General features: G+C 42.6%; 1 protein-coding gene and 1 long non-coding RNA gene across 2 annotated transcripts; both read right to left on the bottom strand.

Moving 5' to 3' along the window:
- Positions 1–2436: 2436 nt before the first annotated feature.
- On the bottom strand, positions 2437–18033 carry rps7 (ribosomal protein S7). Its single transcript, XM_055635266.1, is given in 8 exon segments — positions 2437–2557; positions 7982–8086; positions 8088–8133; positions 9675–9739; positions 9830–9973; positions 13904–13975; positions 17303–17386; positions 18009–18033. Coding segments are annotated over 7 exon segments (585 nt in total). The 5' UTR covers positions 17378–17386; positions 18009–18033; the 3' UTR covers positions 2437–2479.
- Positions 18034–24266: 6233 nt separating this feature from the next.
- Positions 24267–27524, bottom strand: LOC129697052 (uncharacterized). Its single transcript, XR_008723441.1, has 3 exons — positions 27161–27524; positions 24874–25351; positions 24267–24640 (listed from the first exon to the last, which is right to left on the bottom strand). It is a non-coding gene; the product is annotated as an uncharacterized LOC129697052 (long non-coding RNA).
- Positions 27525–27805: the final 281 nt, after the last annotated feature.

Here is a 27805-nt window from a genome sequence, read left to right as displayed (position 1 = left end):
TCACGCAATTTCACCCAATTCTTTAATTTATCTCTCTAGCGATTTCTGGACCAGGGAGACTCAGTGCAATTCTGACATCATACAGGATGGAAGTAGGTACTTTGTCCCTTGCAGTCCATGCTGACCGTCAAGCACCCATTTACACCAATCCTCTACTAACCTAATTTTGTTTCTTCCCCCCCCCCATCCCCCAACATTCCCATCAGCTCCCTCACAGATTCTACCATTCACCTGCATAGAACAATGAATGATGGTCAATTAGCTGAACCAATCTGAACTTCTTTGGAATGTAGGAGGAACCTAGAGGAAACGCACATTGTCACAGGGAGAAAATTCTAAGTGCAAAGTTCAAGACTGAACCCAACTTGCTGGAGCTCTAAGTCAGCAGCTCTATTAATTGCACTGTGCCACCCACATTTTTGAGGCGCAGCTAAGGTTTGAGCTGATATTATTTGGAAAAACAAGTGCTGGAGTCTGGACAGCAACGTTTCAGGTCAGGACCAATAATCAGACCAAAGACTGGTCCCAGCTAGTTGAGTTCCTCCAGCACTTAGTATTTTGTTCATGATTCCAGCTTCAGCATTCTCTTGCCTCTCAAAGGATGTCCACCGTAAATACAATTCTACATCATTTTAAAGCTAGCCATAGAGATGCTTCAAGTTAATTCAGATTATGAATGACCAATGAATAATTCCACAAAAGCTAAAAGACAAATCTGGTCACCGACTACCTGTTAAATCAAGACATGCTAAATACTGCTACATTATTATATTTTCGATCTTTCATTTCAAAGTATTTGAGATTGTAGAGACCAACCTAACATAGGTCTATGTACTATAGAACCTCAATCTCCTGTTACATGACATACAACCTTCAGTACAAATATAACCATAACTGACACTAAAACAAACAATATAATTAGAGGGTGAATAATGAATTTCAGAAATATATTGACTATTGGTGGACTGGAGTCTATTTCTACCTTAAACAATCATATCATGCTCCTGTCATAAACCATTTAATCTTTTTTGTTGTAAATCCTTGGCAATTTCACTCAATTCTTTATTTATCTCAGATGATCTTTTCTGAAAATCTTCAGTGTTGGGGTGGTCCAGGGAAAATTAAAAGATGTTGTCAGAGCCAGCAGTTTATTTGCTCATTACCATAAACTTGAACGAGGATAGTGAAGGTGCAAATGTTACTATCGTGTTACATGCAACTAGTGGCTGAGAAAATTGTTACAAACTGGGTTCAAAGTTACTCAAATTAGCCATAACCCAGAAGTCCGCAACTTTCCTCAAAGTAATAATGCTTATTCTTCATTGGAACTTAAACTTCATTGGAACAGAACTGCACAGTGGCACAGTGGTTGGGTTGCTGCCTTACAGTGCCAGAGACCTGGGTTCAATCCCGACTACGGGCTGGATGACGACTGGATGTTTTCAAGATAGAGCTAGATGGGGCTCTTAAAAATAGCAGTCAGGGGATATGGGGAGAAGGCAGGATAGGGGTCCTGATTGGGAATGATCAGCCATGATCACATTTAATGGCTGTGATGGCTCGAAGAGCCAAATGGCCTACTCTGCACCTATTGTCATACGGGTGCTTGTCTGTACGGAGTTTGTAGGTTCTACCCGCGACCTCATGGGTTTTCTCAGAGATCTTTGGTTTCCTCCCACACTCCAAAGACGTACATTGTAGGTTAATTGGCTTGGTATAAATGTAAATTGCCACTGGTGCATGTAGGATAATGTTAATGTGTAGGGATCGCTGGTCGACGAGGAATCGGTGGGCTGAAGGGCCTGTTACTGGGCTGTATCTCTAATCTAAACTAAAAGGGAGAACAAGCTCATATAAACTTGCGGAATTAAGGAAATATTCAGAAAAGTTAAAAAAAAGAAAATTCGACCTAATTTGGAAAAGACCGCACGATGACAATTAATAGTTTTAGCGCCATTTCAACAACTTTAGGGCTGAAGACAATTACAGTTATTTGCTATATCTGCATTTACATCTAAAGTGTTAACAATTGCAAGCGCAGCACATCAGTGCATTAGTGTTAGAATTAGAGTTAAAATGGTCCATTTGGAATATCAAAATTAACAGGTAAATAGGCAGCCACACGATAGGGCCTATTCAACCTTGACCAAAGAGTTCTTGATCCAGCAAATGTTGGTATATTGTACCAGGCAGATGCAACTCAATAAAAAAAAGTACACCTTGACCCAGTTGGCTTAAATAGTAAATGGGACATATTGAAAGCTAAAAGAAGATTTTCCCCGAGTTCACCCAAGAGAATTTGTATACCACATACAGTAATTGAGTTGAACATAAAAAAAGTGAGTTGGGGCAGGTTCAACCGAACTATCCCCAGTTTTTTTAGAACTGCCATCTCAGTGGAAAAAAAGAGAAATAAACAAGTCAATATCATAGAGATTTATGACCAAACTCTTATTTTATTTAAATCATTCTGCAGAATTTACAGCTGGAACTCTGGGAATTCATATACAACATCTTTGCCTGTTAGCTTCTTGTATACAGCAGAAAATGTATCCACCTGTGGGAAGAGTAAAAGAGGGGTGGCAATAAAATCAAAGCTGACATTAATTCAAAATCGGTAGAAAGTTATTTCAGAACAATACAACACTTGAATACAGCAACAGTAATGCTGTACAAAGTTGCAAATTTTAGTGTCAGATTGCAGATATAGAAAAGATTAAAACTCACAATTATCACCACAGGGTTTAAATATCTTGGCTTGGGTGGAAGGAGTTTAAGAGGTTGGGCAAAGAACTTTATAATATATTTTAGGACTGAGTAATCCAGAACTATGCCAACACTTTATAATGCACAGAGACAAATTGCAAGGTAATATATGTTTTGCAAATAGGTTTGGACTCAACGACCCTGACAAACCCACGTAAAGATTTTTTTTGCAATTGGCAGACCCTAATAGGTTTCAGTTGGAGTGTTGGAGAATTATTTGCTGTTTAAGAGATGTTAGACAGGTGGCAGGAGATAAAGGACGACAGACCATTTGCAAACATGGTGGGGCGATTGGGGCATTTTGGTGAAGAACTCTTCTATGCAACATTAAAAGTAAATTAGTGATTCAGTGTCAGAAAGCTGTATGTCCATTTAGAAACATAGAAAATAGGTGCAGGAGAAGGCCATTCGGCCCTTCGAGCCTGCACCGCCATTCAATATGATCATGGCTGATCATCCAACTCGGTATCCTGTACCTGCCTTCTCTCCATACCCCCTGATCCCTTTAGCCACAAGGGCCACATCTAACTCCCTCTTAAATATAGCCAATGAACTGGCCTCAACTACCTTCTGTGGCAGAGAATTCCACAGATTTACCACTCCCTGTGTGAAAAATGTTTTTCTCATCTCAGTCCTAAAAGATTTCCCCCTTATCCTTAAACTGTAACCCCTTGTTCTGGACTTCCCCAACATCGAGAACAATCTTCCTGCATCTAGCCTGTCCAACCCCCTAAGAATTTTGTAAGTTTCTATAAGTTCCCCCCTCAATCGCCTAAATTCTAGCGAGTACAAGCCGAATCTATCCAGTCTTTCTTCATATGACCATTCCCAGGAATCGGTCTGGTGAACCTTCTCTGTACTCTCTCTATGGCAAGAATGCCTTTCCTCAGATTAGGAGACCAAAACCGTACGCAATACTCCAGGTGTGGTCTCACCAAGAACCTGTACAACTGCAGTAGAACCTGCCTGCTCCTATACTCAAATCCTTTTGCTATGAATGCTAACATACCATTCGCTTTCTTCACTGCCTGCTGCACCTGCATGCCTACTTTCAATGACTGGTGTACCATGACACCCAGGTCTCGTTGCATCTCCCCTTTTCCTAATTGGCCACCATTCAGATGACAGTCTACTTTCCTGTTTTTGCCATCAAAGTGGATAACCTCACATTTATCCACATTATACTGCATCTGCCATGCATTTGTCCACTCACCCAGCGTATCCAAGTCTCCAAGCATCCTCCTCACAGCTAACACTGCCCCCCCAGCTTCGTGTCATCCGCAAACTTGGAGATGTTGCATTCAATTCCCTCGTCCAAATCATTAATATATATTGTAAATAGCTGGGGTCCCAGCACTGAGCCTTGCGGTACCCCACTAGTCACTGCCTGCCATTGTGAAAAGGACCCGTTTACTCCTACTCTTTACTTCCTGTCTGCCAGCCAGTTCTCTATCCACATAAATACTGAACCCCCAATACCGTGCGCTTTAAGTTTGTATACTAATCTCTTATGTGGGACCTTGTCGAAAGCCCAGATATAACACATCCACTGGTTCTCCCTTATCCACTCTACTAGATACATCCTCAAAAGATTCTATGTTTCGTCAGACATGATTTACCTTTCATAAATCCATGCTGACTTTGTTCAATGATTTCACCACTTTCCAAATGTGCTGCTATCCCATCTTTAATAACTGACTCTAGCAGTTTCCCCACTACAGATGTTTGACTAACTGGTCCGTAATTCCCCGTTTTCTCTCTCCCTCCCTTTTTAAAAAGTGGGGTTACATAGGCTACCCTCCAACCCTCAGGAACTACTCCAGAATCTAAAGAGTTTTGAAAAATGATCACTAATGCATCCACTATTTCTGGGGCTACTTCCTTAAGTACTCCGAGATGCAGCCTATCTGGCCCTGGGGATTTATCGGCCTTTAATCCATCCAATTGACCCAACACCACTTCCCGACTAACCTGAATTTCACTCAGTTCCTCCATCTCATTTGACCCCCGGTCCCCAGCTATTTCTGGCAGATTATATATGTCTTCCTTATTGAAGACAGAACCAAAGTAGTTATTCAAATGGTCTGCCATATCCTTGTTCCCCATGATCAATTCACCTGTTTCTGACTGCAAGGGACCTACATTTGTTTTAACTAATCTTTTTCTCTTCACATACCTATAAAAACCTTTGCAGTCAGTTTTTATGTATGCTTTTGTTTTGATACGATCCTTGATTTCCCTTGTTATCCACGGATGCACTACCTTCCCTGATTTATTCTTTTGCCAAACTGGGATGAACAATTGTTGTAGTTCATCCATGCAGTCTTTAAATGCGTTCCATTGCATATCCACCGTCAACCCTTTAAGAATCAATTGCCAGTCTATCTTGGCCAATTCACGTCTCATACCGTCAGAGTTACCTTTCTTTAAGTTCAGAACCCTTGTTTCTGAATTAACTATGTCACTCTCCATCCTAATGAAGCACTCAACCATATTATGGTCACTCTTGCCCAAGGGGCCACGCACAAGACTGCTAACTAACCCTTCCTCATTACTCAATACCCAGTCTAGAATAGCCTGCTCTCTCGTTGGTTCCTCTACATGTTGGTTTAGAAAACTATCCCGCATACATTCCAAGAAATCCTCTTCCTCAGCACCCCTGCCAATTTGATTCACCCAATCTATATGTAGATTGAAGTCACCCATTTTAACTGTTTTACCTTTGTTGCACGCATTTCTAATTTCCTGTTTGATGCCATCCTCAACTCCTCTACTACTGTTAGGTGGCCTGTACACAACTCCCACTAGCGTTTTCTGCCCCTTAGTGTTTCGCAGCTCTAACCATACCGATTCCACATCCTCCAAGCTAATGTCCTTCCTTTCTATTGCGTTAATCTCCTCTCTAACCAGCAACGCTACCCCACCTCCTTTTCCTTTCTGTCTATCCCTTCTGAATATTGAATATCCCTGGATGTTCAGCTCCAAGTCTTGGTCACCCTGGAGCCATGTAAGATAAGATAAGATAAGATACATTTATTGTCATTTGTACCAATAATCATGTCTCCGTGATCCCAACTATATCATAGTCATTAATAGCTATCTGCACATTCAACTCATCCACCTTATTACGAATGTTCCTTGCATTGAGACACAAAGCCTTCAGGCTTGTTTTTACAACACTCTTACCCCTTATACAATTATGTTGAAAAGTGGCCCTTTTTGATTTTTGCACTGGAGTTGTCTGCCTGCCACTTTTACTTTTCACCTTGCTACCTATTGCTTCTACCCTCATTTTACACCCCTTTGTCTCTCCGCTCACACATTTAAGAAACCCTTTCCCTTTAACTCCATCCTCGACTGTTCCATTTGACACCAAACCCCCCTTATTCAGTTTAAAACCACCCGTGTAGCAGTGACAAACCTGCCTGCCAGAATGCTGGTCCCCCACCTGTTAAGATGCAATCCGCCCCTTTTGTACAGTTCTCCTTTACTCCAAAACAAATCCCAGTGATCTAAGAATCTAAATCCCTGCCCCGTGCACCAGTTCCTCAGCCACACATTCAAGTCCCGTATTGCCCTGTTCCTGCTCTCGCCAGCATGAGGAACTGGGAGCAAACCAGAGATAACAACCCTGGAGGTTGTGCTTTTCAGCATTTTTCCGAGCCGTCTAAAGTCACGCTGCAGAATATTCATCCCCTTCTTTACGACATCGCTTGTGCCGACATGCACTACCACTTCCAACTGTTCACCTTCGCCCTTGAGGATTTTCTGCACTCTGTCCGTGACATCCTGGATCCAGGAAGGCAGCACACCATCCCCGAATCCCATCTGTTCCTGCAGAAACCCCTGTCCGTACCTCTCACAATGGAGTATCCGACAACAATGGCGGTGCCTGACGTTGGCCTATTTGGTTTTGGCTCAACAGCCTATTTGCTTCGCAAGCCAGTCCGCTGCTCAGTGTAATAACATCTTCTGTCCCGACAGCTTCTAAGTGGGTGAACCTGTTCACAAGAGGTACAACACCCAGGGCCATTTGCATTCCATGCTTCACTCCCTTTCTCATCATCACCCACCTTCTCTCTTCCAGTACCTTAGGTGTAGCAATCTTACTATAGGACTTGTCGAGGAACGACTCAGTTTCTCGGACAAACCTGAGGTCATCCACATGCTTCTCCAGTTTCCCAACACGGTCCTTCAGGAGCTGTACCTGGATGCACTTCTCACATTTGTAGCAGCCAGTGGCACCAGCAGTGTCCTTGACCTCCCACATACTGCAAGCATCACACTGAATCAGCTTGCCTGACATCTCCTTCTTTTGTCTCTCCCTCTCCAGCATTTTGTGTAGCCTCTTCTCCTCAGCCTCCTCGCCAAAGACTCACACTTGTCTCACAGGGCACTTCCCTCACAAGGCCGCTCCCTAAGAGCCGTCTAGTTTATATTGACCGATAAATTGCCTAATTTACCAATTTACAAACCAAATTCCTCAGTTTTCAACTGTTTTGCCCCTTCTGACTCACTTCTAACTCTCCTCACACTTGGGCTAGAGCCAATCAGTGTTTTCTCCTGCTTCTCTTTGTTGCTGTTGCTTCCAAAGCCTGCCTGTGCTGTCATATGTTGATAGAAATGGAGCAACTGGGCTTGTATACAATGGAATTTAGAAGGAAAGGGGATCTTATTGAAACATAAGATTATTAAGGGATTGGACACGCTAGGGGCAGGAAACATGCTCCCAATTTTGGGAGAGTCCAGAACCAGGGGCCACAGTTTAAGAATAAGGGATAAGTCATTTAGAACAGAGATGAGGAAAAACGTTTTCGCCCAGTTGTGAATCTGTGGAATTCTCTGCCTCAGAAGGCAGTGGAGGCCAATTCTCTGGATGCTTTCAAGAGAGTTATATAGAGCTCTTAAAGATAGCCAAATCAAGGGATATGGGGAGAAGGCAGGATCAGGGTACTGATTGTGGATGTTCAGCCATGATCACAATGAATGGCGATACTGGTTCATAGGGCCGAATGGCCTACTCCTGCACCTATTGTCTATTAGTATGGATATATATATATATATATATATATATATATATATATATATATATATATATATATATATATATATATATATATATATATAGAGAATAATGAATCTTAAATAGATCAAGGGATCCTTGGTACTTCTGAGACGTTAACCAATTTCCTCTAGTTATGCATATTAAACTCACTTTATGTTCTACATTGTTCTGTTGCGCCTTGTCCAAATGGACTTTGATGAGCCTTGTTCCATCCAGTTTCACACGGATTCTCTTGCCCACAATTTCACTAGGGAAATACCAGGTCTTCAAGAATTGCATCATGCACTGCAGTCAATGTACGACTGAAAAATAAAATTTAAAAATGTGTTTCAAAACAAAAATCAAAACCCATACCTGTGAAAAACCTTAAAATGATACTGATTACACCAATTATATCTTCAGTACATTTTTCTTGTTAATGCTCATAACATTGAATGTCCATCAGTTGGCCTTGAGTGCAGGCAATGCCAAAGTGCAATGAAGAAGCTGGAGCTTTAAAAAGTGCAGTGTACAACTTCAAATTCCTGGATCCAAATAGTACACAACTTCAGATTGTAGTCACATATTTGTGAATTCAACTTCAGTCATGCAGTGTGGAATCAAGCCTTCAATTCAACGCCCACTCTAACCAAAAACGTTGCTCCTCAGGTTCCTATTAATTCCCTTCCCCACCCCACCCACATTCTTAAAGCTATGCTGTCTGGTTATTCATTCTCTTGCTCTGGGTAAAAGACTCATTTACCTTATCTGTTCCCCTCATAATCGTATCTATAAAATCACCCCTCATCCTCCTGCGCTCGAAGGAATAACATCATTGCTTACTCAACCTCTCCCTGTAGCTCAGGCCAAGTCCTAGCGACATCCTCATAAATCTTTTCTGCACCTTTTCCAACTTAACAACATATTTTCTATACCTTAATATAATAGTCTGAATGTGGCCTCACCAATATCTTGTACAACTATAACATGACCTCCCAACTCTATATTCAATATTCTGACTGATGAAGTACAATGTGCCCAAAGCATTCTTGACCACTCTATCTACCCGTGACAGGATTTTCAAGGAACAATGTATCTGCATTTTTAGACCCCTCTGCTCCGCACCACTCCAGAGCCCTTCCATTCACTGTATAAGCCCTGCCCTGGTTAGACCTACCAAAATGCAACACCTTATACTTCTCAGCCTTAAACCCTCTATGCCCAATACTGCAACAAGAGAAACAGATTTCAAACATTTTCACTTTTTGCTATTTGACAGAATTTATGATTTCCAAAATCATCAATTGTGTCTGTTAATTGCACCCAAAACTTGAAAAATAATTTCTTCAGCTACAATATTTATGATTCTAAAACCAAAAAAAACATCACTTCTAGCTGAAAATGCCATCACATCTAATTCTCCCATCTAATTCTCAATTCATGTGTGTAAACAAACCATTTTACATAAATTTTGCACGACTTTCAAAGTTAATTTGGTCAATCATTCCTGTTCGCACTATCCAAATGATGCCACTCCACTTGTCTTTTCTTCATCCTCCAAATTAGCGAAGCTGTTATTACCAATAAACTAAAATTTCAAAAAAAGTTACTAGAAATTTCCAAAACAACTTACTAGAAAATAATTTAGTGACCTAAACCAAAATTAATTCCAACATGTGCACTTTGTACTCTATTCTGAACCCCACCAGGTAATTATAAGACCCCCCCCCCCCCCCCCCCCCCTTCACATAAAAGCCCTCCAAATACCATAGATTTTCTAACATTTAAGCAATGTAACCATAAGTATTTAACAACCACACGAAAAAAAAATGAATTTCACTGTATGTACTAAAAGGCCATTTACCTTCTGGGACGTTTCTGCTTATTCTTGTTTCTGCTTTTTCTGGTTGGCTTTGGTAGGATTCTCCTCTGAACAAAAAATTTCAAATTTGAGTTTTTAAATTGATAGGTTAATACATGAAATAGAAAGAATCATAATCAAACAATTTCAGATTTTACCTGTGCAATGAAGACAACGTGTTTACCACTGAATTTCTTTTCAAGTTCACGCACAAGTCGCACTTGAATCTTCTGGAAGGACTTCAGTTGGGGTACTGGCACAAAAATGATGATTGCTTTTCTGCCGCTGCCAACTTCAATTTCCTAAATTGAAAGCCAATCAATACTTAAATGTTTGATTCTAGTTTCGTAAAAAAAAAGTATTCGAGATTTTAAATCAAAATGCATCGCACAGAAGATAATTGGTTGCAAACACTTCGTCCAAACACAGTAAAATTTACATTGCCAGAATATCCAATGTCTTTCAAGTAAATATATCCAGAGCCACTTCATATCGGCAACAACATATCTATTCTGCAATTTTAAAAGACCCGGTAGATGTATCTCAGCCTGTTCCATTGATATCAGGAGTGCATGATAGGCAAATAAGAATTTAATCCATCACACCTAGCAATAAGCGAGTTCGGTATTCCGAAAAACACAAAGAATCATGGGATTTTTCAAAGATCACTCGCTATAAAGAAGAAGCGAACAAAGCGCTGGCTGCATTAACTCAGAGCCTCCAAGTTTTGGCAGAGCATTTCAGTATTCTAATACCTGAAAATCAGTATTTTACTGAGGAAATTAGAATTTTTCGCGCTGCCATTTTTTTTTTATGTGCAGCCATACCCATGTAAAGGGCCTGTCCCACTGTAGGAGGTAATTCAAGAGTTCTCCAGTTTCCCCTGAATCGAACTCGGAAAATTACGGTAATAGCCACTCGTGGGTACTCGGGGCTCTCGTGGACGTTTGTCAACATGTTGAAAAATCTTCAAGAGCTTACTGCGTTTCCCGTGTACCTGCCGTTAGCGTTACGAGCCGCTAAGAGACGTCCCGAGCTCCAACGTACCCGCTACGTACATTCTACATACTTAGAGGAGTTTGATTTCTCGGGAGAGCTCTTGAATTACCTCGTACAGTGGGACAGGCCCTTTAAAGTACAAGAATGCATAACTTTGCTACCAATTGACACGTCTTCCACACACCTTACTTGACAGTACTTGGTAGGCGGCGCGGCTCTGGCCAGCAGCGGCCTCTGCAGTCTGTCCGCGTTTTTATTATTTTCTGTCTGTGTTTTAATGTAGTTTTTGTTATTTTTCCAATGTGTGTGTGTGGGGGGGGGGGGGTGGGGGTGGGGTGGGAAAACTTTTTAAATCTCTCCCTGCACTGGAGACCCGACCTTTTTCTCGTCGGGTTTCCGTTGTCGTTGGGGCCGCAACGAGGAGCGGCCTCCAACAGGAAAGAAGCCGGGGGACTCTGGTGCTACTCACCGTCGCCTTCGCGCGGGCTTTTTCGAGTCCACTCGGTTGGAAGGTGGAGGAGCGCTGCGAAGCTGCTGCTGCTGCTGAGTCGGAGGCTGCTGCTGCGGGTTGCGGACAGAGCCGGGAGCCCGCGGATCCCTGGAGAGAGACAGCTTTTCGGGGCTCCTTAGAAACGGCGAATTTTTTTTTATGTGCAGCCCGTGTTGCGGGGTTGAAGAGCTCCTGGAGCGGGGCCTCACTACACCGCCCCGCGCGGCTGGAATGGCCGCGGGACTTTGCGAGCGCAAACCGGGGGCTCCAACACCCAAGACCCGGTGTGCGACCTCGCACCACCCGGCGTGGCTTCAATGGCCGCGTTACAATCGCCATCGCCAGCCGGGGGCTTTGACTTTGACTCTGACATCGGGGGGGGGGGGGGGGGGGGAGAGTGCAGTGGAGAGATACGTTTTTTTTTTGGCCTTCCATACAGCTATGTGATGGATGTTTATGTAAAATGTAATTATGTTGTGTTACTGGGTCTATTTGTGGTAATGTATGGCAGCAGAAACGGCATTTCGTTTGGACCTCTAGGGGTCCAAATGACAATTAAATTGACTCTTGACTCTTGACAGTGCATTCATTGCCATCTCTTTATATACTGCTGTTTGAACGGCTGCTTCGTGCTTTTAGCACCAGATGATGATGTAGAAGCCATTATGGAAGCCTCCCTCTCCCTCCCTCTCTCTCTATATATCCCTCCCACCCTCCCTCTCTTCCTCCATCCTTTTTTTCTCCTTCCCTCTTATTCTCTTCCTCCCTCTCTCTCTCTCTCTTTCTCCCTCCCCTCTCCATCCTCTCCACCCCTCCCTCTCTCCCCTTGGAGCCCACCCACTGTTCTGGAAAATCAAGGCCAATCCCAATGTAATTGCAATCCCACTGGTAACCCTTCATCACCAGGCTTATCCAGAATTCTACCACTACCTGAAACATAATTAAAGGCTCAACTACCACTGATAAAGAGAATTCCAAAGACACATTGCTATAGGAGAATTTTCCTGAACAGTCTGTGACCCATAGCGCTGTGGCCAAAGTGCTATGTGTAAAGCCCATAGCACTCCAGCTGATAGCACTATTTTTAGAACCCATAGCGCCGTAGCCAACATCTCTTTGTTTAAATTCCCACGCATTAAACTGACAGCGCTCTGTTTAAACCTGGAGCGGGACAGGCAGCAACACTGGAGAGAAGGAATGGGTGACGTTTCTGGTCGAGACCCTTCTTCAGACTGTACTGAACTCCATACTTAAAATCCGTATACAACACAAAATCGCACATCCTAATTCTAATCACATTTTCATATAAAATACGGAAAATCCTGTGAACAGCTCTGTAAATTTGTATCTTTATTCATGATCTAGGTGTGAAAATATATTTAATCTGAGGAACGCAATTGCCAGGTAGCAGGAGAGCGGGTGGAACAGTGAGGGAGAGGGGGCAGATGTGAGTCGGAGACGGGAGTGCGCGCACAGACCCGCACCTCATGCACAGCCGGGGCCAAGCCTGTGTCCCTGGCGCCACTGGACTCCCATCCCGGGGCCGCTCGGCTGGATGGGCAGCAGCCCCGGAGAAAAGGAATGGGTGACGTTTCGGGTTGATACCCTTCTCCGGAGATGTTGCCTGGCCCGTCGCTCAGACTCCGCCACCACCAAACCTACCCGTCTGAGTCACAACACCCTCCACCAGCAGCGCCTTTGATGCCGGTTCCTGAATAGGCAATCAGCTCCAGTGGAACTGATTGCCTATTCCAGATCCGACTAACTCACTGTTTGTAATGACATGCCCTCCACCAAGGGGGCAAACCGGCGGCCACTGGACAGGGAGAGAGGCGTGGCTGGCTGTCCCCGCCCTCCCGGAAGCCGGCCGGAGCCCCCTCACCGCGAGCCTGGTACTTCCGGATCGGGATGGGTAACACAAGGAGGGGGGCCCAGCGGCGTCCCCACGGAGCAGCACGAAGCATAAAATACTCACTGAAAAGAAGGTCTGATAACAAAAGATAACCTACAGCAGATCCGCACACCTGGCAATGTTTATAGCGAGTGACCTGTGACTTGGGCATGCGCAGTAGGAATACCAAACACGTTTATTATCACCCTATCTACTGGGAAGTACATTATAATTATAGAGACCTATTAAGCAGAATGCAAAGAGAAAACAATGTAACGGAAATGCCAGTCAAGCATTTGAGGGTCACCAACACACTTAAGGGAAGGTGGTCTTTGACATAATACAGCAATTGGAACTCAGATGACTTTGAGAAACCAGCAGTTGAATTCCAATCTAAACATGGAACTATTTGAATAAACTACCAGAAAACCTTGGTTTTATTTTACACAGAAATCTAATAAGCGTCAATTCAAATCCAACCATAGAACGCTAGAACAAAGTATTGACCCACCATGTGATATGGTAAAGTCAGAATGCACATTTATCAGAAAGAAAAAGAAAAGATGCACAAACATTTTATGCAAATGCTCAACTGTTTTATAAAAGCCTTTGAGAGACCAAGTCAAGTCACAGCGAATCATCGACATAACTAGACACATTTTAAACAGATGCACAAGAGTTTGGTTGGAGAGCCCTAGCTGGCAAGGATACTGCACTGAAAGATGACAAATGATGAAAGATGAGTCTCCTCAATTCTCATACTAGGAATCGCCAGAACTTGCACGATACTGAAGCATGCTATGTTCCCCCAAGAGTAAAATGACATTGATTGTAAAATTATCAAAACCCCACCTTAGCAGCAGTAATGTTCAATTCCCTTAACTGTGCCTTCAGGTCAGAGTTCATTTCGAGCTCCAAAAGAGCCTGTAAAATAGAAGGTGAAGCAGTATTACACAATGTTTAATGTTGTGGTAAAAGCTACAATCTACCCGAGATAAAACCATGCCATGAATTATACAACTTTCATTAATTAATAATCCAGAATATAAACAAAAAATAATGAAAGGCACAATGTTCTCACCTCCAAAAGCTTGGTCAAGGAGGTAGGCTTTGAGAATCAAGAGGAAAGTGAGATTTTGAAAGCCTAGATTAATTTGTCAGTTGCTTACAGCTACTCACAGCCTGACCACGGTCTGCAAAGACTAGGCCCTTCTACACCCACTCACCACTTCACACATACTTAAAACAAGACTCTAGTCTGAAAAGACTGGACCCTTTCCCACTCACCCCTCCCCAATCACCACTTCACACCCAATTACCCACACCCTCTGTGCTGCAAAACATCACTTGTCCATCAACAATAAAAATTGAGGTTGAGAGGCTTTTCAGAAGACAGAAAAGCCAAAAATCTCAAATGTTTCCCACTACTCTCAAGCTCTCTGTGCCAAACACAGACATTTTCAACCAGTCCCTGCAAACCTGTACTGTCCCTGCCTGCTTCAAAGTCTCCACTATTGTTCCTGTACCCAAAAGGGCAAACTGGTCTTGATGACTACAGGCCTGTCGCACTGACCTCTGTAGTCATGAAGACCCTTGAAAGGCTTGTGCTGGCCAAACTGAAAAATAACACAAACCCCCTGCTGGACCCTCTGCAGTTTGCATATCGGGCCAATAGATCTGTGGATGACGCAGCCAACCTGGGCCTGCACCTCATCCTCCAGCATCTCGACCGCCAGGGGCCCTATCCGAGGATTTTGTTTGATTTTAGCTCTGCATTCAACACCACTGTGCCAGAGCTACTGCACTCTAAACTTTCCGAGTTGACTGTGCGTGAATCCCTCTGTCAGTGGATCACCAGCTTCCTGAGACAAGAAGCAGCACGTGAGGCTGGAAAAGCAAATCCCGGACCCGCAAACCCTCAGAATAGGTGCTCTACTCTCTCTACACCAATGAATGCACCTCCACCGACTCCTCTGTCAAGCTTCTCAAGTTTGCGAACGACACAACCCTGATTGGACTGATCCAGGGTGGTGAGGAATCTCCCTACAGACAGGAAGTGTCACAGCTGGCGACCTGGTGCCACAGCAACCTGGAGCTCTTAAGACAGTGGAATTGATTGTAGACTTTAGGAGAGCTCCCCCTACCCTCACTCCACTCACCATCAACAACACCAGTCACATCTGTGGAGTCTTTTAAGTTCCTGGGAACCATCATCTCCAAGGACCTTAAGTGGGGGGCTACCATCGACTCCACAGTCAAAAAGGCACAACAAAGGATGTACTTCCTGCAGCAGCTGAGGAAGCACAATCTGCCACAGGCAATGATGGTCCAATTCTATACGGCCACCGTAGAGTCTGTCCTCACCTTCTCCATCATGGCCTGGTTTGGCTCAGCCACCAAGCACGACACCTGGAGGCTGCAGCGAATCGTTCGATCAGCTGAGGTTATTGGCTGCAACCTTCTATTGACAGACTGTACACTGCAAGGGCCAGGAAGCTAGTGGGTAAGATCATCTCTGACCCCTCTCACCCTGGCCACAAACTCTTTGAATCACTTCCGTATGGAAGGTGACTCTGGACTATCAAAGCTGCCACAGCCAGACAAAAAAAACAGCTTTTTTCCACAAGTAGTAGCTCTACTCAAAAACCAAAAATCTGTAGCCTTCTTTTGCTCTTGGATTTTATTTAATTCACATATTTAATCAATAATATTTTATTATTAATGTTTAATGTTTTATGTATCATTCTTAACTGTCACTATATATCATTTGTCACGTGGGCGGAGCACCAAGGCAAATTCCTTGTATGTGAATACTTGGCCAATAAACTTATTCATTCACGTCTTTGTTACAATCACAGTAAGTATCAGCAGTAACCATCGGAGTTTCATTACAGTAGCAGGGAGGCAAAGGCCTAATGGAGGGCATCTAGTAAGGTGGGCAAAAATGTCAATGCGGTGGGTTTAAATCCTCAAGAGTGTCATGATTCAGATTCAATTCAATTTTAATTGTCATTGTCAGTGTACAGTACAGAGACAACGAAATGCATGAGAAAGGAGGGGAGTGCTAAATCAAAGACAGCAGACAACTAATGATGGTAACCAAAAGCAATCTTATTGACTGACAAAGCATCTAGGAAATGAATTAGAATCATAGAAAATAGGTGTAGGAGTAGGCCATTCAAGCCAGCACCACCATTCAATATAATAGCTGATCATCCAAAATCAGTACCCCATACCTGCTATCTCCCCATATCTCTTGATTCTTTTAGCCCTAAGAGCTATGTCTAACTATCTCTTGAATACATCCAGTGAATTAACCTCCACTGCCTTCTGTGGCAGATAATTCCAGATTCACAACTCTCTGGGTGAAAAAGCTGTTCCTCATCTCAGTCATAAATAGCCTACCCCTTATTCTTAAACTATGACCCCTGGTTCTGGACTCCCCCCAACATCGGGAACATTTTCCCGGCATCCCTTTAGAATTTTACATTTTTCTACAAGCTGCCCTCTCATCCTTTTAAATTCCAGTTAATAAGCCCAGTTAATCCATCCTTACCATCATGTTAGTCCCACCTTCCCGGGAATTAACCTGGTGAACGCACGCTGCACTCCCTCATTGCCAAAAATGTCCTTCCTCAAATTAGGAGACCAAAACTGCACACAATATTCCAGTTGTGGTCTCACCAGGATTTGCCCAGTACAACTGCAGAAGGACCTCCTTGCTCCTATACTCAAAACTTCTCGCTAGGAAGGTCAACATGCCATTTGCTTTCTTCACTGACTGCAATTTGGAGATAAGTAGGTCAGGGGAGCAGAAAGCATGCATCATTTGAATTTCAACAAATTCAAAAATGAATTTGTAATAGGTGAGACGAGTTGGACTAGACTGCATACAACTTTGGTATTCAGGGATCATGAGGTACTGCTATTGGACGTTACATTTAGTGGGTTACAGGGGAAGAGAAAGACCATGTGGTCTCAATTCTAGGGACAAGTATGACTTCCTTGTTCTTGTAGGGTTAAGATGTCTTATAGAAGATAAATGGTGTTGGCATCGCCCATTGAGGACCCCATTAATGAGCAATAAGGCAATCCATCATGACCATTGCAAATCCTAGACAGTTCTAACATCCTGGACCTCACAAGTCCTGATCCAATTTACTGAACACTCAACACCAAGGCAATTACACATCCGATTTTGCAGTATCAAAGGTCATCCATGCCGAAACGTCGCACATGATACCGACGTACCTGAGAAATGCCAGATTCGAATTCATCCGGCTTTTCGCCATTAGGCTTCACAATTTTGGCGCTGCTGCTAAACATGGCCTATCACTGGAAAGGAAGGGAAACGACTATTCAGATCAGTCTGAAAATATGTTCCAACCCGAAACGTCGCCTGGCTATTCCATTCACAGATGCTGCCCGACCCGCTGAGACAGTCAGGCAGAGATCCCAACTCCACATGCGCCGGGCGTGGTGGATAATTTGTACACGGTCGCAACGGCCAAACATTAAAATACATAAATGTTTCACTCGAATCTGCGAGTGGTGGAGTCTAAGAGAAGAAGGGCACCAGTTCGTGGTTGTACGTTGGCGCTGTTGAGCTTGGGGTTACCCCACACCACGTTGGCGGCCTAGCCGGATGAGGAATGAGTGCACCCCGGGACGGGTTGTGCTGCAAGGGGGTGCAAGCCTGGCGAGGGGGTGCAAGCCTGGCGAGGGGGTGCAAGCCTGGCGAGGGGGTGCAAGCCTGGCGGCTGCAAACAGGGCAGGAGCCGCCGAGCGCGCGCGGTGGAACGCGGCCCGGATTCCCGGGCCCAGCCGGACGCGCAACCGCACACAGCTCCCTCCTGGCGTCAAACGGCAAGACATCAAATAACCCTTCTCCCCCGCGGTCACATCCGCCATCCGGCCGCCCGGCCACGCCAATCTGAACCATCTCGCCCTCACCGACCGAGCGCCGCTGCCGCACCGCGGGTATTGAGCGGATTTGCGCGGTAATTTGCGGGAACACGAAGCCACCGCCGAAGCGGCACCGACCTGGGTGAAGAGCGGCCGAGGAAGAGGGCCAGCTATCGCGAGATTTGCCTTTAATAGCACGCCCCTGCTCTCGCGTAGCTCGGCCGGGGTTGCCGTGGCAACGACGTACAGCTGCTGCCGCCGCCGCCGTCCCTCCCTCACTCACTCACTCACTCCCTCCAGGTGGCCAGATGCAATCCGCCGGGCATCAGTACACAGTATTCAATGTTGCAAAAAGGTAACGCGTTCATCGCAGCGTTCATCATTTAGGTTAATCTTGTCGGATGTGGCTCCAGTGGCAGCCAGTCCAATTTGAATCTGCAGATAGTGGAACGAATTGCAAGCGTACAGATTGATAATGTCAAGCCTCTCTACTCGTTGAGGGGACACCTCATTGGAACTTACAGTAGCAATGTTACATAATTTTGAGATTTAAAAAATCAAGTCTGCAATTTATCCCACCAGATAAGGCATAAAAAGAAGTTTAATTTGACACCTAATTCACTTTCATATAACTTCAAAAAAAAAATTATGGCAATTTTCATACTCGGAAATTAGCATCTTGGTTGCACGGCAGTCGGGTCACGACCCATGACCCGTACTGTTGCTACGCTACACCAATTGGAGTACATGTGATGAACTGCAGGTAAGCGCTGACCATTGCTTCCAGCGTAGCGGGCCCGTTAAAATCCGCCGAAATGGTCAATTTTTGCGCTGTAAATAATTATGGAAATCGGGATAAGCATGAGAGACATTTAGCCTACTTCAGAATTCCAAAAGTGAGGAGAAATGACGGTAGAAAGAAGCGAGAGCTGAAGGGACAACACAGTGCTTGGCGAACATTGGCCGTTTGCTCACTGCATAACAGTAAAGCATTATTTGTGTTTTTTCTTGATTCCTTTGGCATCTAAAAAGTTTCAGAAGTGATAAATCTGGCTGTAAAATTTTTAAATCGCCCATGGTTCTCAAGTGGGGTTTTACATACAAAAATAAAACGCCTCTGAAGCAAAATTTACAGCCAGATTTATCACTTCTGAGACTTTTTAGATACCAAAGGAGAAGAAAAAACACAAATAATGCCTTACTGTTGATGAAATGCAGTGAGCAAACACGATAATTCCCAATATTTTAAATTTCGATATCTGCACGGCCAATGTTCGCCAAGCACTTTATTGCTTTTCCATTGACTTAACACAAAAACTGTGATTGAGGACAGTCAAAAGCCCATAACTTTTATAAAATTAAGAGAACTGAATGAAATTTTCAGTTATTATAGATTGAAGCATTCTGAAACAAATATGAAACATTTTACTTGGATGACCTGAAATTAAAGCAAATAATTAGTTAGTTACCTAATTGTAGCTAATTATTAAATTGACCGTTGTGACGGAAATAATAATAAACACCCAGACTGCCTTGAAAATTCAAAAACGTGATATTCTCAAGATCAGAACTTTAATATTATTGTATTATACGCTGTAAGTCCGTAACAGATAGGTAAATAAATTACAATTTCTAGCAATAGACCAAGTCCTTATGAAGATCAGTTGCTAGCTGGTACATTGGCATATCATAATCAGTAGCATCATCATACTCCTCAGATTGTAACCAATAAGCAACTCTGTACAACTTGTTTTTCCTCAACTTTTCAATTTTGGCATTGTAAACTACGTTTTTGCTCTTTAAACCACGCATGACTTGCCTTTCTGCCCACTACCTTCCCATTAAGAATGTCCTGTAGATTCAATTTCTTAAGAAAACAATGTTTTTTTTTTAATAGCCTAAGTATTCAAATAACAAATTAATCCCATTCACACAAGAATTCACAAAATAACATGATTTTAAAATCTCACTGTCGTGAATTTATATGCCAGATGGAAGGAATTTAATGTTTAATTCCCATAAATTAATCTAGAAACATCCACTCAATATAATCAAAATTATTTTTTTTGCACAATACATGGGACTAAAACTGATATTTAGTATAAAAATATTGACTATGAATAGGCAATAACACAAAATATAGACGATTTAAATGCTTTTATGACATGATTGTCTACAAAAAAAAAAAAAAGAGTATTCAAATCATCTGGAACGCGATTGATTGGAACGTTGCATTTGCGGTGAATTTGAACTCCATATCGGCAGGAAAAACACTGCTGGTTCGTATGGGGCCCAAATCACATTTTCGCAACGTAAAATTAGATTAAAGTCATCCCAAGAAGCAAAATTATATGTAAAATAAACGACATACTCTTTGTTTTGTCCCGTTCTTGCGATCCTTCACATTGTAGGTGTTGAGGGCGTTAGAAATCGCATTTTATTTTAATCTAATTATTAAATTGTCTCGCGATTTAAAAAAAAAGGGAACGAAAGTCTAATCGATCTTTCTTCAGCAGCTAGCAGCCTGAGGAAATCCGCCTCCGACAGGCAGTAGAAAACTGGATTTTAATCCTGCCACCCCCCCCCCCCCCCCCTCAAAAGTGCCAAAGTCGCGCACATGGCCAGTGGCAGAACTGCAGCGCCACTGATGGTAAGTTTCGTAACATCGCTACTCTCTACTCGCTGGAGTTTAGGTTGAGGGGGGACCTCATTGAAACTTACAGAATAATGAAAGGCAGAGATAGAGTGGATGCAGAAGGATGCTTTCACTGGTTATAACTTCAGGGGCGCCCTTTTAGAAAGGAGGTGAGGAGGAACTTCTTTAGTCAGAGGATAGTTAATCTGTGGAACTCATTGCCACAGAGGGCAGTGTATATTTTTAAGGCAGAGAGAGACAAATACTTTGATTAGAACGGGTGACAAGGGTGTTTTGGGGAGAAGGCAGGAAATGTGATTAGGAGGCAGATATCAGCCATGATTGAATGGCAGAGTAGACTCGATGGGCCAAATAATCTAATTCTACTCTTATAACCTGTGAACTTGTGAAGAACAAGGGATCAAATTTGCAGGAAAAGTCAATCAGTATGTCTCAGAGAGATTGCACCGTTATACGTTGATCTTGGAATATGAACTTGGGTTCACGGTGGCAATGTAGGAATATTACTTGTTGAAATGTCAGGTGAAAGTTCTTCACTATATCTCGGTGCACATGACAAGAATAAACCAACACTAATCCCAAATGAAAGGTCAGAACTTTGTGGGTCCAATCGAATTTCTAAGTGGATCCATTCGAATTCTGAGAATGACATGGTTGAGATGTCTATCATGCATGGTTCTCAACCGAGAATGTCTTGGAAGATCTAGTGCGGGAAGTGCGGTCTGAAAAATATTCCAAAAGTAAACAGAATCGCATTTTCCTATTTAGTGCCAATAGGCTCAGACTGCAAATGGGGAGGGAAAACACGGAATCAAAATATCCCATAAGTATATTTGATGGGGATTCTTCTTGAATTATACAATAAATGAAATTTTAATAAAGTATAGAACTTTTAGTATTGGTAGTTAATTTGTTGTTCCTCAATGCATTTTAGTTTGTCAGGTTGACAGAGATACTCTTCCCCAAAGGCAGCTTTCTCCCTCCTCATAAACTTTAATGTATACTAGACCAAGGGGGACCCATTGGGTCCCGTCCCCTCAATGCGGGGGGGGGGGGGGGGGGCATCACACACACACACACACACACCCCCGCCCCCCACAAACCCCCCCCACACACACACAAAACAGAGGGGGGGGGGGGGGGGGGGGAGGGAGAGGAGAAAAAAACAGCTGTCAAAATCTGTGGGGCAAATAAACCGCAAACTTTTAAAACTAAAGGAATTATTGGTTCAAAATTTAAATATTTTAAAATAAACCCTTTAAATACACAAAGGATTTTCAAAAAAGCTGTCTAAAAAGTTGAAATAAAATGTCTTTCAAATTTAATGTAAACTTTGAGAATTATTACAATGAAATCTTTAAAGAATAAAAAATTCAATGCTTTCTAAATTAAACAAAAACAATGAATTACAATCGGACTCTTATCTTTAGCGATGTGGAATTCAGCACTTCGTTGTTCTCAAACAAAACGAGAATGGCCGTTGGTGATGGATTTGAAGAATGTTCTTGAAATGATAGCCCACTCATTATGACGTTATCACTCGGGTGCTCCTCGGCAGCTCTCGGCTGCTCTCGTGTTACCCCTAAACTTCTGCATTTGCCCACTCACCCAACCTATCCAAGTCACCTTGCAGCCTCCTAGCATCCTCCTCACAGCTAACACTGCCCCCCAGCTTCGTGTCATTCGCAAACTTGGAGATGTTGCATTCAATTCCCTCGTCCAAATCATTAATATATATTGTAATATTGTAAATAGCTGGGGTCCCACCAATGAGCCTTGCAGTACCCCACTAGTCACTGCCTGCCATTCTGAAAATGACCCGTTTACTCCTACTCTTTGCTTCCTGTCTGCCAGCCAGTTCTCTATCCACATCAATACTGAACCCCCAACACCATGTGCTTTAGGTTTGCATACTAATCCCTTATGTGGGACCTTGTCGAAAGCCTTCAGAAAGTCCAGATATAACCCATCCACTGGTTCTCCCTTATCCACTCTACCAGTTACATCTTCGAAAAATTCTATAAGATTCGTCAGACATGATTTACCTCTCATAAATCCATGCTGACTTTGTCCAATGATTTCACCACTTTCCAAATGTGCTGCTATTCCATCTTTAATAACTGACTCTAGCATTTTCCCCACTACCAATGTTAGACTGGTCTGTAATTCCCTGTTTTCTCTCCCCCTCCCTTTTTAAAAAGTGGGGCTACACTAGCTACCCTCCAATCCTCAGGAACTACTCCCGAATCTAAAGAGTTTTGAAAAATTATCATTAATGCATTCACTATTTCTGGGGCTACTTCCTTAAGCACTCTGGGTGCAGCCTATCTGGCCCTGGGGATTTATCGGCCTTTATTCCATTCAATTTGCCTAACACCACTTCCTGACTAACCTGGATTTCACTCAGTTCCTCCATCTCATTTGACCCCCGGTCCCCTGCAATTTCCGGCAGATTATTTATGTCTTCGTTCGTGAAGACAGAACCAAAGTAGTTATTCAATTGGTCTGCCATGTCCTTGTTCCCCATGATCAATTCACCTGTTTCTGACTGCAAGGGACCTACATTTGTTTTAATTAATCTTTTTCTCTTCACATATCTATAAAAGCTTTTGCAGTCAGTTTTTATGTTCCCTGCCAGTTTTTTTTCATAATCTATTTTCCCTTTCCTAATTAAGCCCTTTGTCCTCCTCTGCTGGACTCTGAATTTCTCCCAATCCTCTGGTAGGCTGCTTTTTCTGGCTAATTTGTACGATTCATCTTTTGTTTTGATACTATCCTTGATTTCCTTTGTTATCCACGGATACACTACCTTCCCTGATTTATTCTTTTGCCAAACTGGGATGAACAATTGTTGTAGTTCATCCATGCGGTCTTTAAATGCCTTCCATTGCATATCCACCGTCAACCCTTTAAGAATCAATTGCCAATCTATCTTGGCCAATTCGCGTCTCATACCCTCAAAGTTACCTTTCTTTAAGTTCAGAACTCTTGTTTCTGAATTAACTATGTCACTCTCCATCCTAATGAAGAACTCAACCATATTATGGTCACTCTTGCCCAAGGGGCCACGCACAACAAGACTGCCAGCTAACCCTTCTGCATTACTCAATACCCAGTCTAGAATAGCCTGCTCTCTCGTTGGTTCCTCTACATGTTGGTTTAGAAAACTATCCCGCATACATTCCAAGAAATCCTCTTCCTCAATACCCCAGCCAATTTGATTCACCCAATCTATATGTAGATTGAAGTCACCCATTATAACTGTTTTACCTTTGTTGCACACATTTCTAATTTCCTGTTTGATGCCATCCCCAACTTCACTACTAGTGTTAGGTGGCCTGTACACAACTCCCACTAGTGTTTTCTGCCCCTTAGTGTTTCGCAGCTCTACGCATATCGATTCCACATCCTCCAAGCTAACGTCCTTCCTTTCTATTGCGTTAATCTCCTCTCTGACCAACAATGCTACCCCACCTTCTTTTCCTTTCTGTCGGTCCCTCCTAAATATTGAATATCCCTGGATGTTCAGCTCCCAGCCTTGGTCACCCTGGAGCCATGTCTCCGTGATCCCAACTATATCATATTCATTAATAACTATCTGCATTCAACTCATCCACCTTATTACGAATGCTCCTTGCATTGAGACACAACAATTATGTTGAAAAGTGGCCCTTTTTGATTTTTGCCCTGGATTTGTCTGCCTGCCACTTTTACTTTTCACCTTGCTACCTATTGCTTCTATCCTCATTTTACACCCCTCTGTCTCTCTGCTCATGCTCCCATCCCCCTGCCACATTAGTTTAAATCCTCCCCAACAGCACTAGCACTATTCTTGATATCCATATTTTCAAAATAAAAAACACTCTGATTGTCATTCCGTAATGCTTGATATTGCCCACCTTGGAAAGTATGATGACAACATCGTACAGGAAAAGGATATACATCAGCACATCCCTGCACTCCAAGAACTTGATGTATCCCTTCGCCTTGGCCCTGGTTTCACTGGAAGTGCCCACCTGTACTTGAAGCTGCAACAATAATGAGAGATTGAAAGGTGGTATTAATGAGCCAAGAAAACAGTAACGCACATGTATTTGATGTGCTCAACTATTTGGTTATAACTATTTATTTTGGAGGAATGATATGCCTCATCCTCATTCATTTTAATCTGGAATCTTCCATGAAAGTTCGAAAATCATGGCGTAGTTATTTCATTTCATAATTGTAATTGATTCAAGTTTCAGAAAAAACAAATTAATACCTGATAGAGATGAGTCACAATCACTTGGTAGCCTCTGAAGAAATTCAGTATGGCCCGTTCAAAGTGAGGAATCAATCTTGTTCCTCCCACCCTTGTTGGATTTCTGCAGGAGCGATTCCAACTGCTTTCGCAGACTCTTTGAGGGCACTTACGGTTTTTGAACTGTTCCGGTAGAACAAGTATGTTCAGAAACAGAGTTGACTGTGTTACACAGGTTGACTCCCTTCATGGTGTCCTTGAAGGCCAACTCTAGCCGATGGGCAGAACAATGCACTGCCTATACTTTAGGATTCAGACCCTTCATCAAAGTTGCGACACCACCTTTCCTCCCCTGCATCACACTTGCTCCATCAGCGCCAAACCCCACCAGTTTCTGGGACATTTCCTCGTCATCCATCTCCAGTCTATCCTTCAGGGCATACAGAGTGGCAGCTTTGATGAACTTCTTCACACGCTGGACCATGCTGCGTCTTTCCACCTGTTCATGAAATTGAATACAAAATGACCTAATTCAGTGATTAATAGAGCCAGAGTGTTTAGACACTAAAAAACTCTGAAATAGGCAGGCAAAAAGGCATAATAAAAATTAGAAAAATGCACGAAAAAGGCATCTATTGACAAAAAAAAGGCATCAAAAAGGGATGTACTTCCACCACCAAAATATGGTTAAAAATGATCATATAAAGGTATACTACATTAAATGACTAAAGTTGCCTGGTCGCACACAATTACTGGCATTTTTTTCAAATTATCTGGTGTTAAACTATGTCGTCTGTCAGACAGAATATGCTTCAGTTGTGAAAACACTTCTTTCTACCACAGCTGAGATCACTGGTGAATACCCGAAACAAGCTATGGACTCTATATTCATGTCAGTATCTTGTGCATTACAATTACTTTTGAGAACTTTAGCTATGTTTTCTATTTCTTCAAGACCTTTGGCAGCTAAAATCACTCTCTCACATTTTCCTTGTATGTCTTTACCTACATCGCCAGGAACTTCACGAATATCGTCAGTTACTTTGTGGAAAACCTGCAAGTTAGTCACTAATGTTTCGCCACGTTTCTCAAGGGAAGTGGTAGCTTGTGGGAAATTTGCAAAATTGGAAGCAATAAATAGATTTTGGAGAAGACTAACGAATGAATGAACGACCGACGATGGCTACCCTGGTTTCGTCCCGGTGGTGGAAATTTTCTATTAATTTATACTATGTTAACACGTTAATAATAACATTAATATTAACGTGTTAATATAGAAAACGTCATTGTAATCACGGTACAACTAGAGAACATAGCACGACCTTTTAGCAAAACGGCAAAAAAAGGCTGATTTAGGCACTCGATCGTGAAAAAGGCATTATCCTGGTGAAATCATTAAAAAGGCATGAAAAGGTACATGGCATTTATGGCAAAATCCTGGCTCTAGTGATTAAATTAACAGACCTGATTTAAAATAAAAATAGAAAGTTGAAGAGCAACTAAGCACTCATTGATTATTAATATATTAAAATCAATTGTATTTTTTTAAATTATAATAGTAATTCAAGTTTATATAACCCAGTAATAAAGGATTAGAAATAACTTCAGTAAGAATAGTTTGTCTTTGCCAAGAATTGTGGACTTTAATTATGGTATGCTATGAGGCCTATGCAGTTAATTCTTTATCATTTGTTCTCTTTTTAAATTCTGCTATCCCAATTGTCCGTCTGCTCTTAAATATATTTCTTTTTTTCTTATTGCCTTCATGCTATAAAATAGTGACCCAGCACTAAGGCAATAATTAGTACTTTGCCCACCTGCCTTTGCCAAGAATCTTTGATTGCACAAAATATGACCAGGCTAGTCATTACTTTTTTAAATCACTCAGGTACAGTAAGAGTAGACCTGGCTATTTTCCTGTGGAATTCACATACTCTGAATTTCTAACAGAATATATTGTGATAGTAAACATTCACATTGACACGTGATGATGAATATAGAGATAAATTATGTCACTAACTGATTTTCACGCTGAAATTTACGATGGATTTTTCCCCTTCCTTTTCACTAAACATGAATATTCATGAAAAAGAGCACACTTGATTTTATACTCAACCAACTACGTAAGCGTCTAGTTTCTAGCGACAACACTGTGATCACACCGACTTTGAAATGTGTATTTTCGGGTCTTGAAATTGTCTGAAAGACATGTAAAACTAGTCCTGTTCTCTGCATTTTCATAATACCAGGCTACCGTAATATATGTAATGAGATGAATATTGTTTCTATCCAAGGAACACTTACGTACCTCCGCTATGAAATGGATGAAGACCTGCGCTGCATGGTCATTCTGGTAGGCTGTGCCGATATCGAGCCCCTTCACGCTGTCCAGCTGACACAGCCAGACACAGTCGGTGAACGGCCTTGTTTAGCCATGGCACGGGCATTCCTGAACAGATGTCCAAGCCGATGAATCGTTGTATCGTTCATTTTCTCGATCATTCTTTCTGTTTTTGATGCACTGTATGACACGTTCAGTGCTCACATCAGAATCAACACACTTGAGAATCAAGACAATGACTCGCTGGGAATCAAAACAGTGATTCACAGAATCTACCCAGCCCGCACTGCACCACAGTAGCACATGGCCCGGTAAGCATTCACATAACATGCGAGCAGGAAGGTGGGTCTTTTATGCTCGCAAGGCGAAGATGGTATTGCGACATAACAATACAGAATGTGCAGTGCGCAAAATCTGTAAAATATTGTAGCACAAAGCGTGTGTGTACGTGAGCTGGCGATCCAAGCGAGAGCGCCTCAGAATTTTATTTTGGTACACACACGGTAATTTACTTACGAGTTGTGCTCTGTACTCGTGAATTCACGATCGGCATTTGATTTTTTTTTCTTGCCAAGCCGGGCAAAATTACACAGCTTTTAGGTTGCCCGGCGG

The sequence above is a fragment of the Leucoraja erinacea genome, chromosome 5, assembly GCF_028641065.1.
Source record: "Leucoraja erinacea ecotype New England chromosome 5, Leri_hhj_1, whole genome shotgun sequence".
In the NCBI taxonomy this organism is placed as follows: Eukaryota; Metazoa; Chordata; class Chondrichthyes; order Rajiformes; family Rajidae; genus Leucoraja; species Leucoraja erinaceus.
This window is presented reverse-complemented; position numbering and strand designations above follow the sequence as displayed.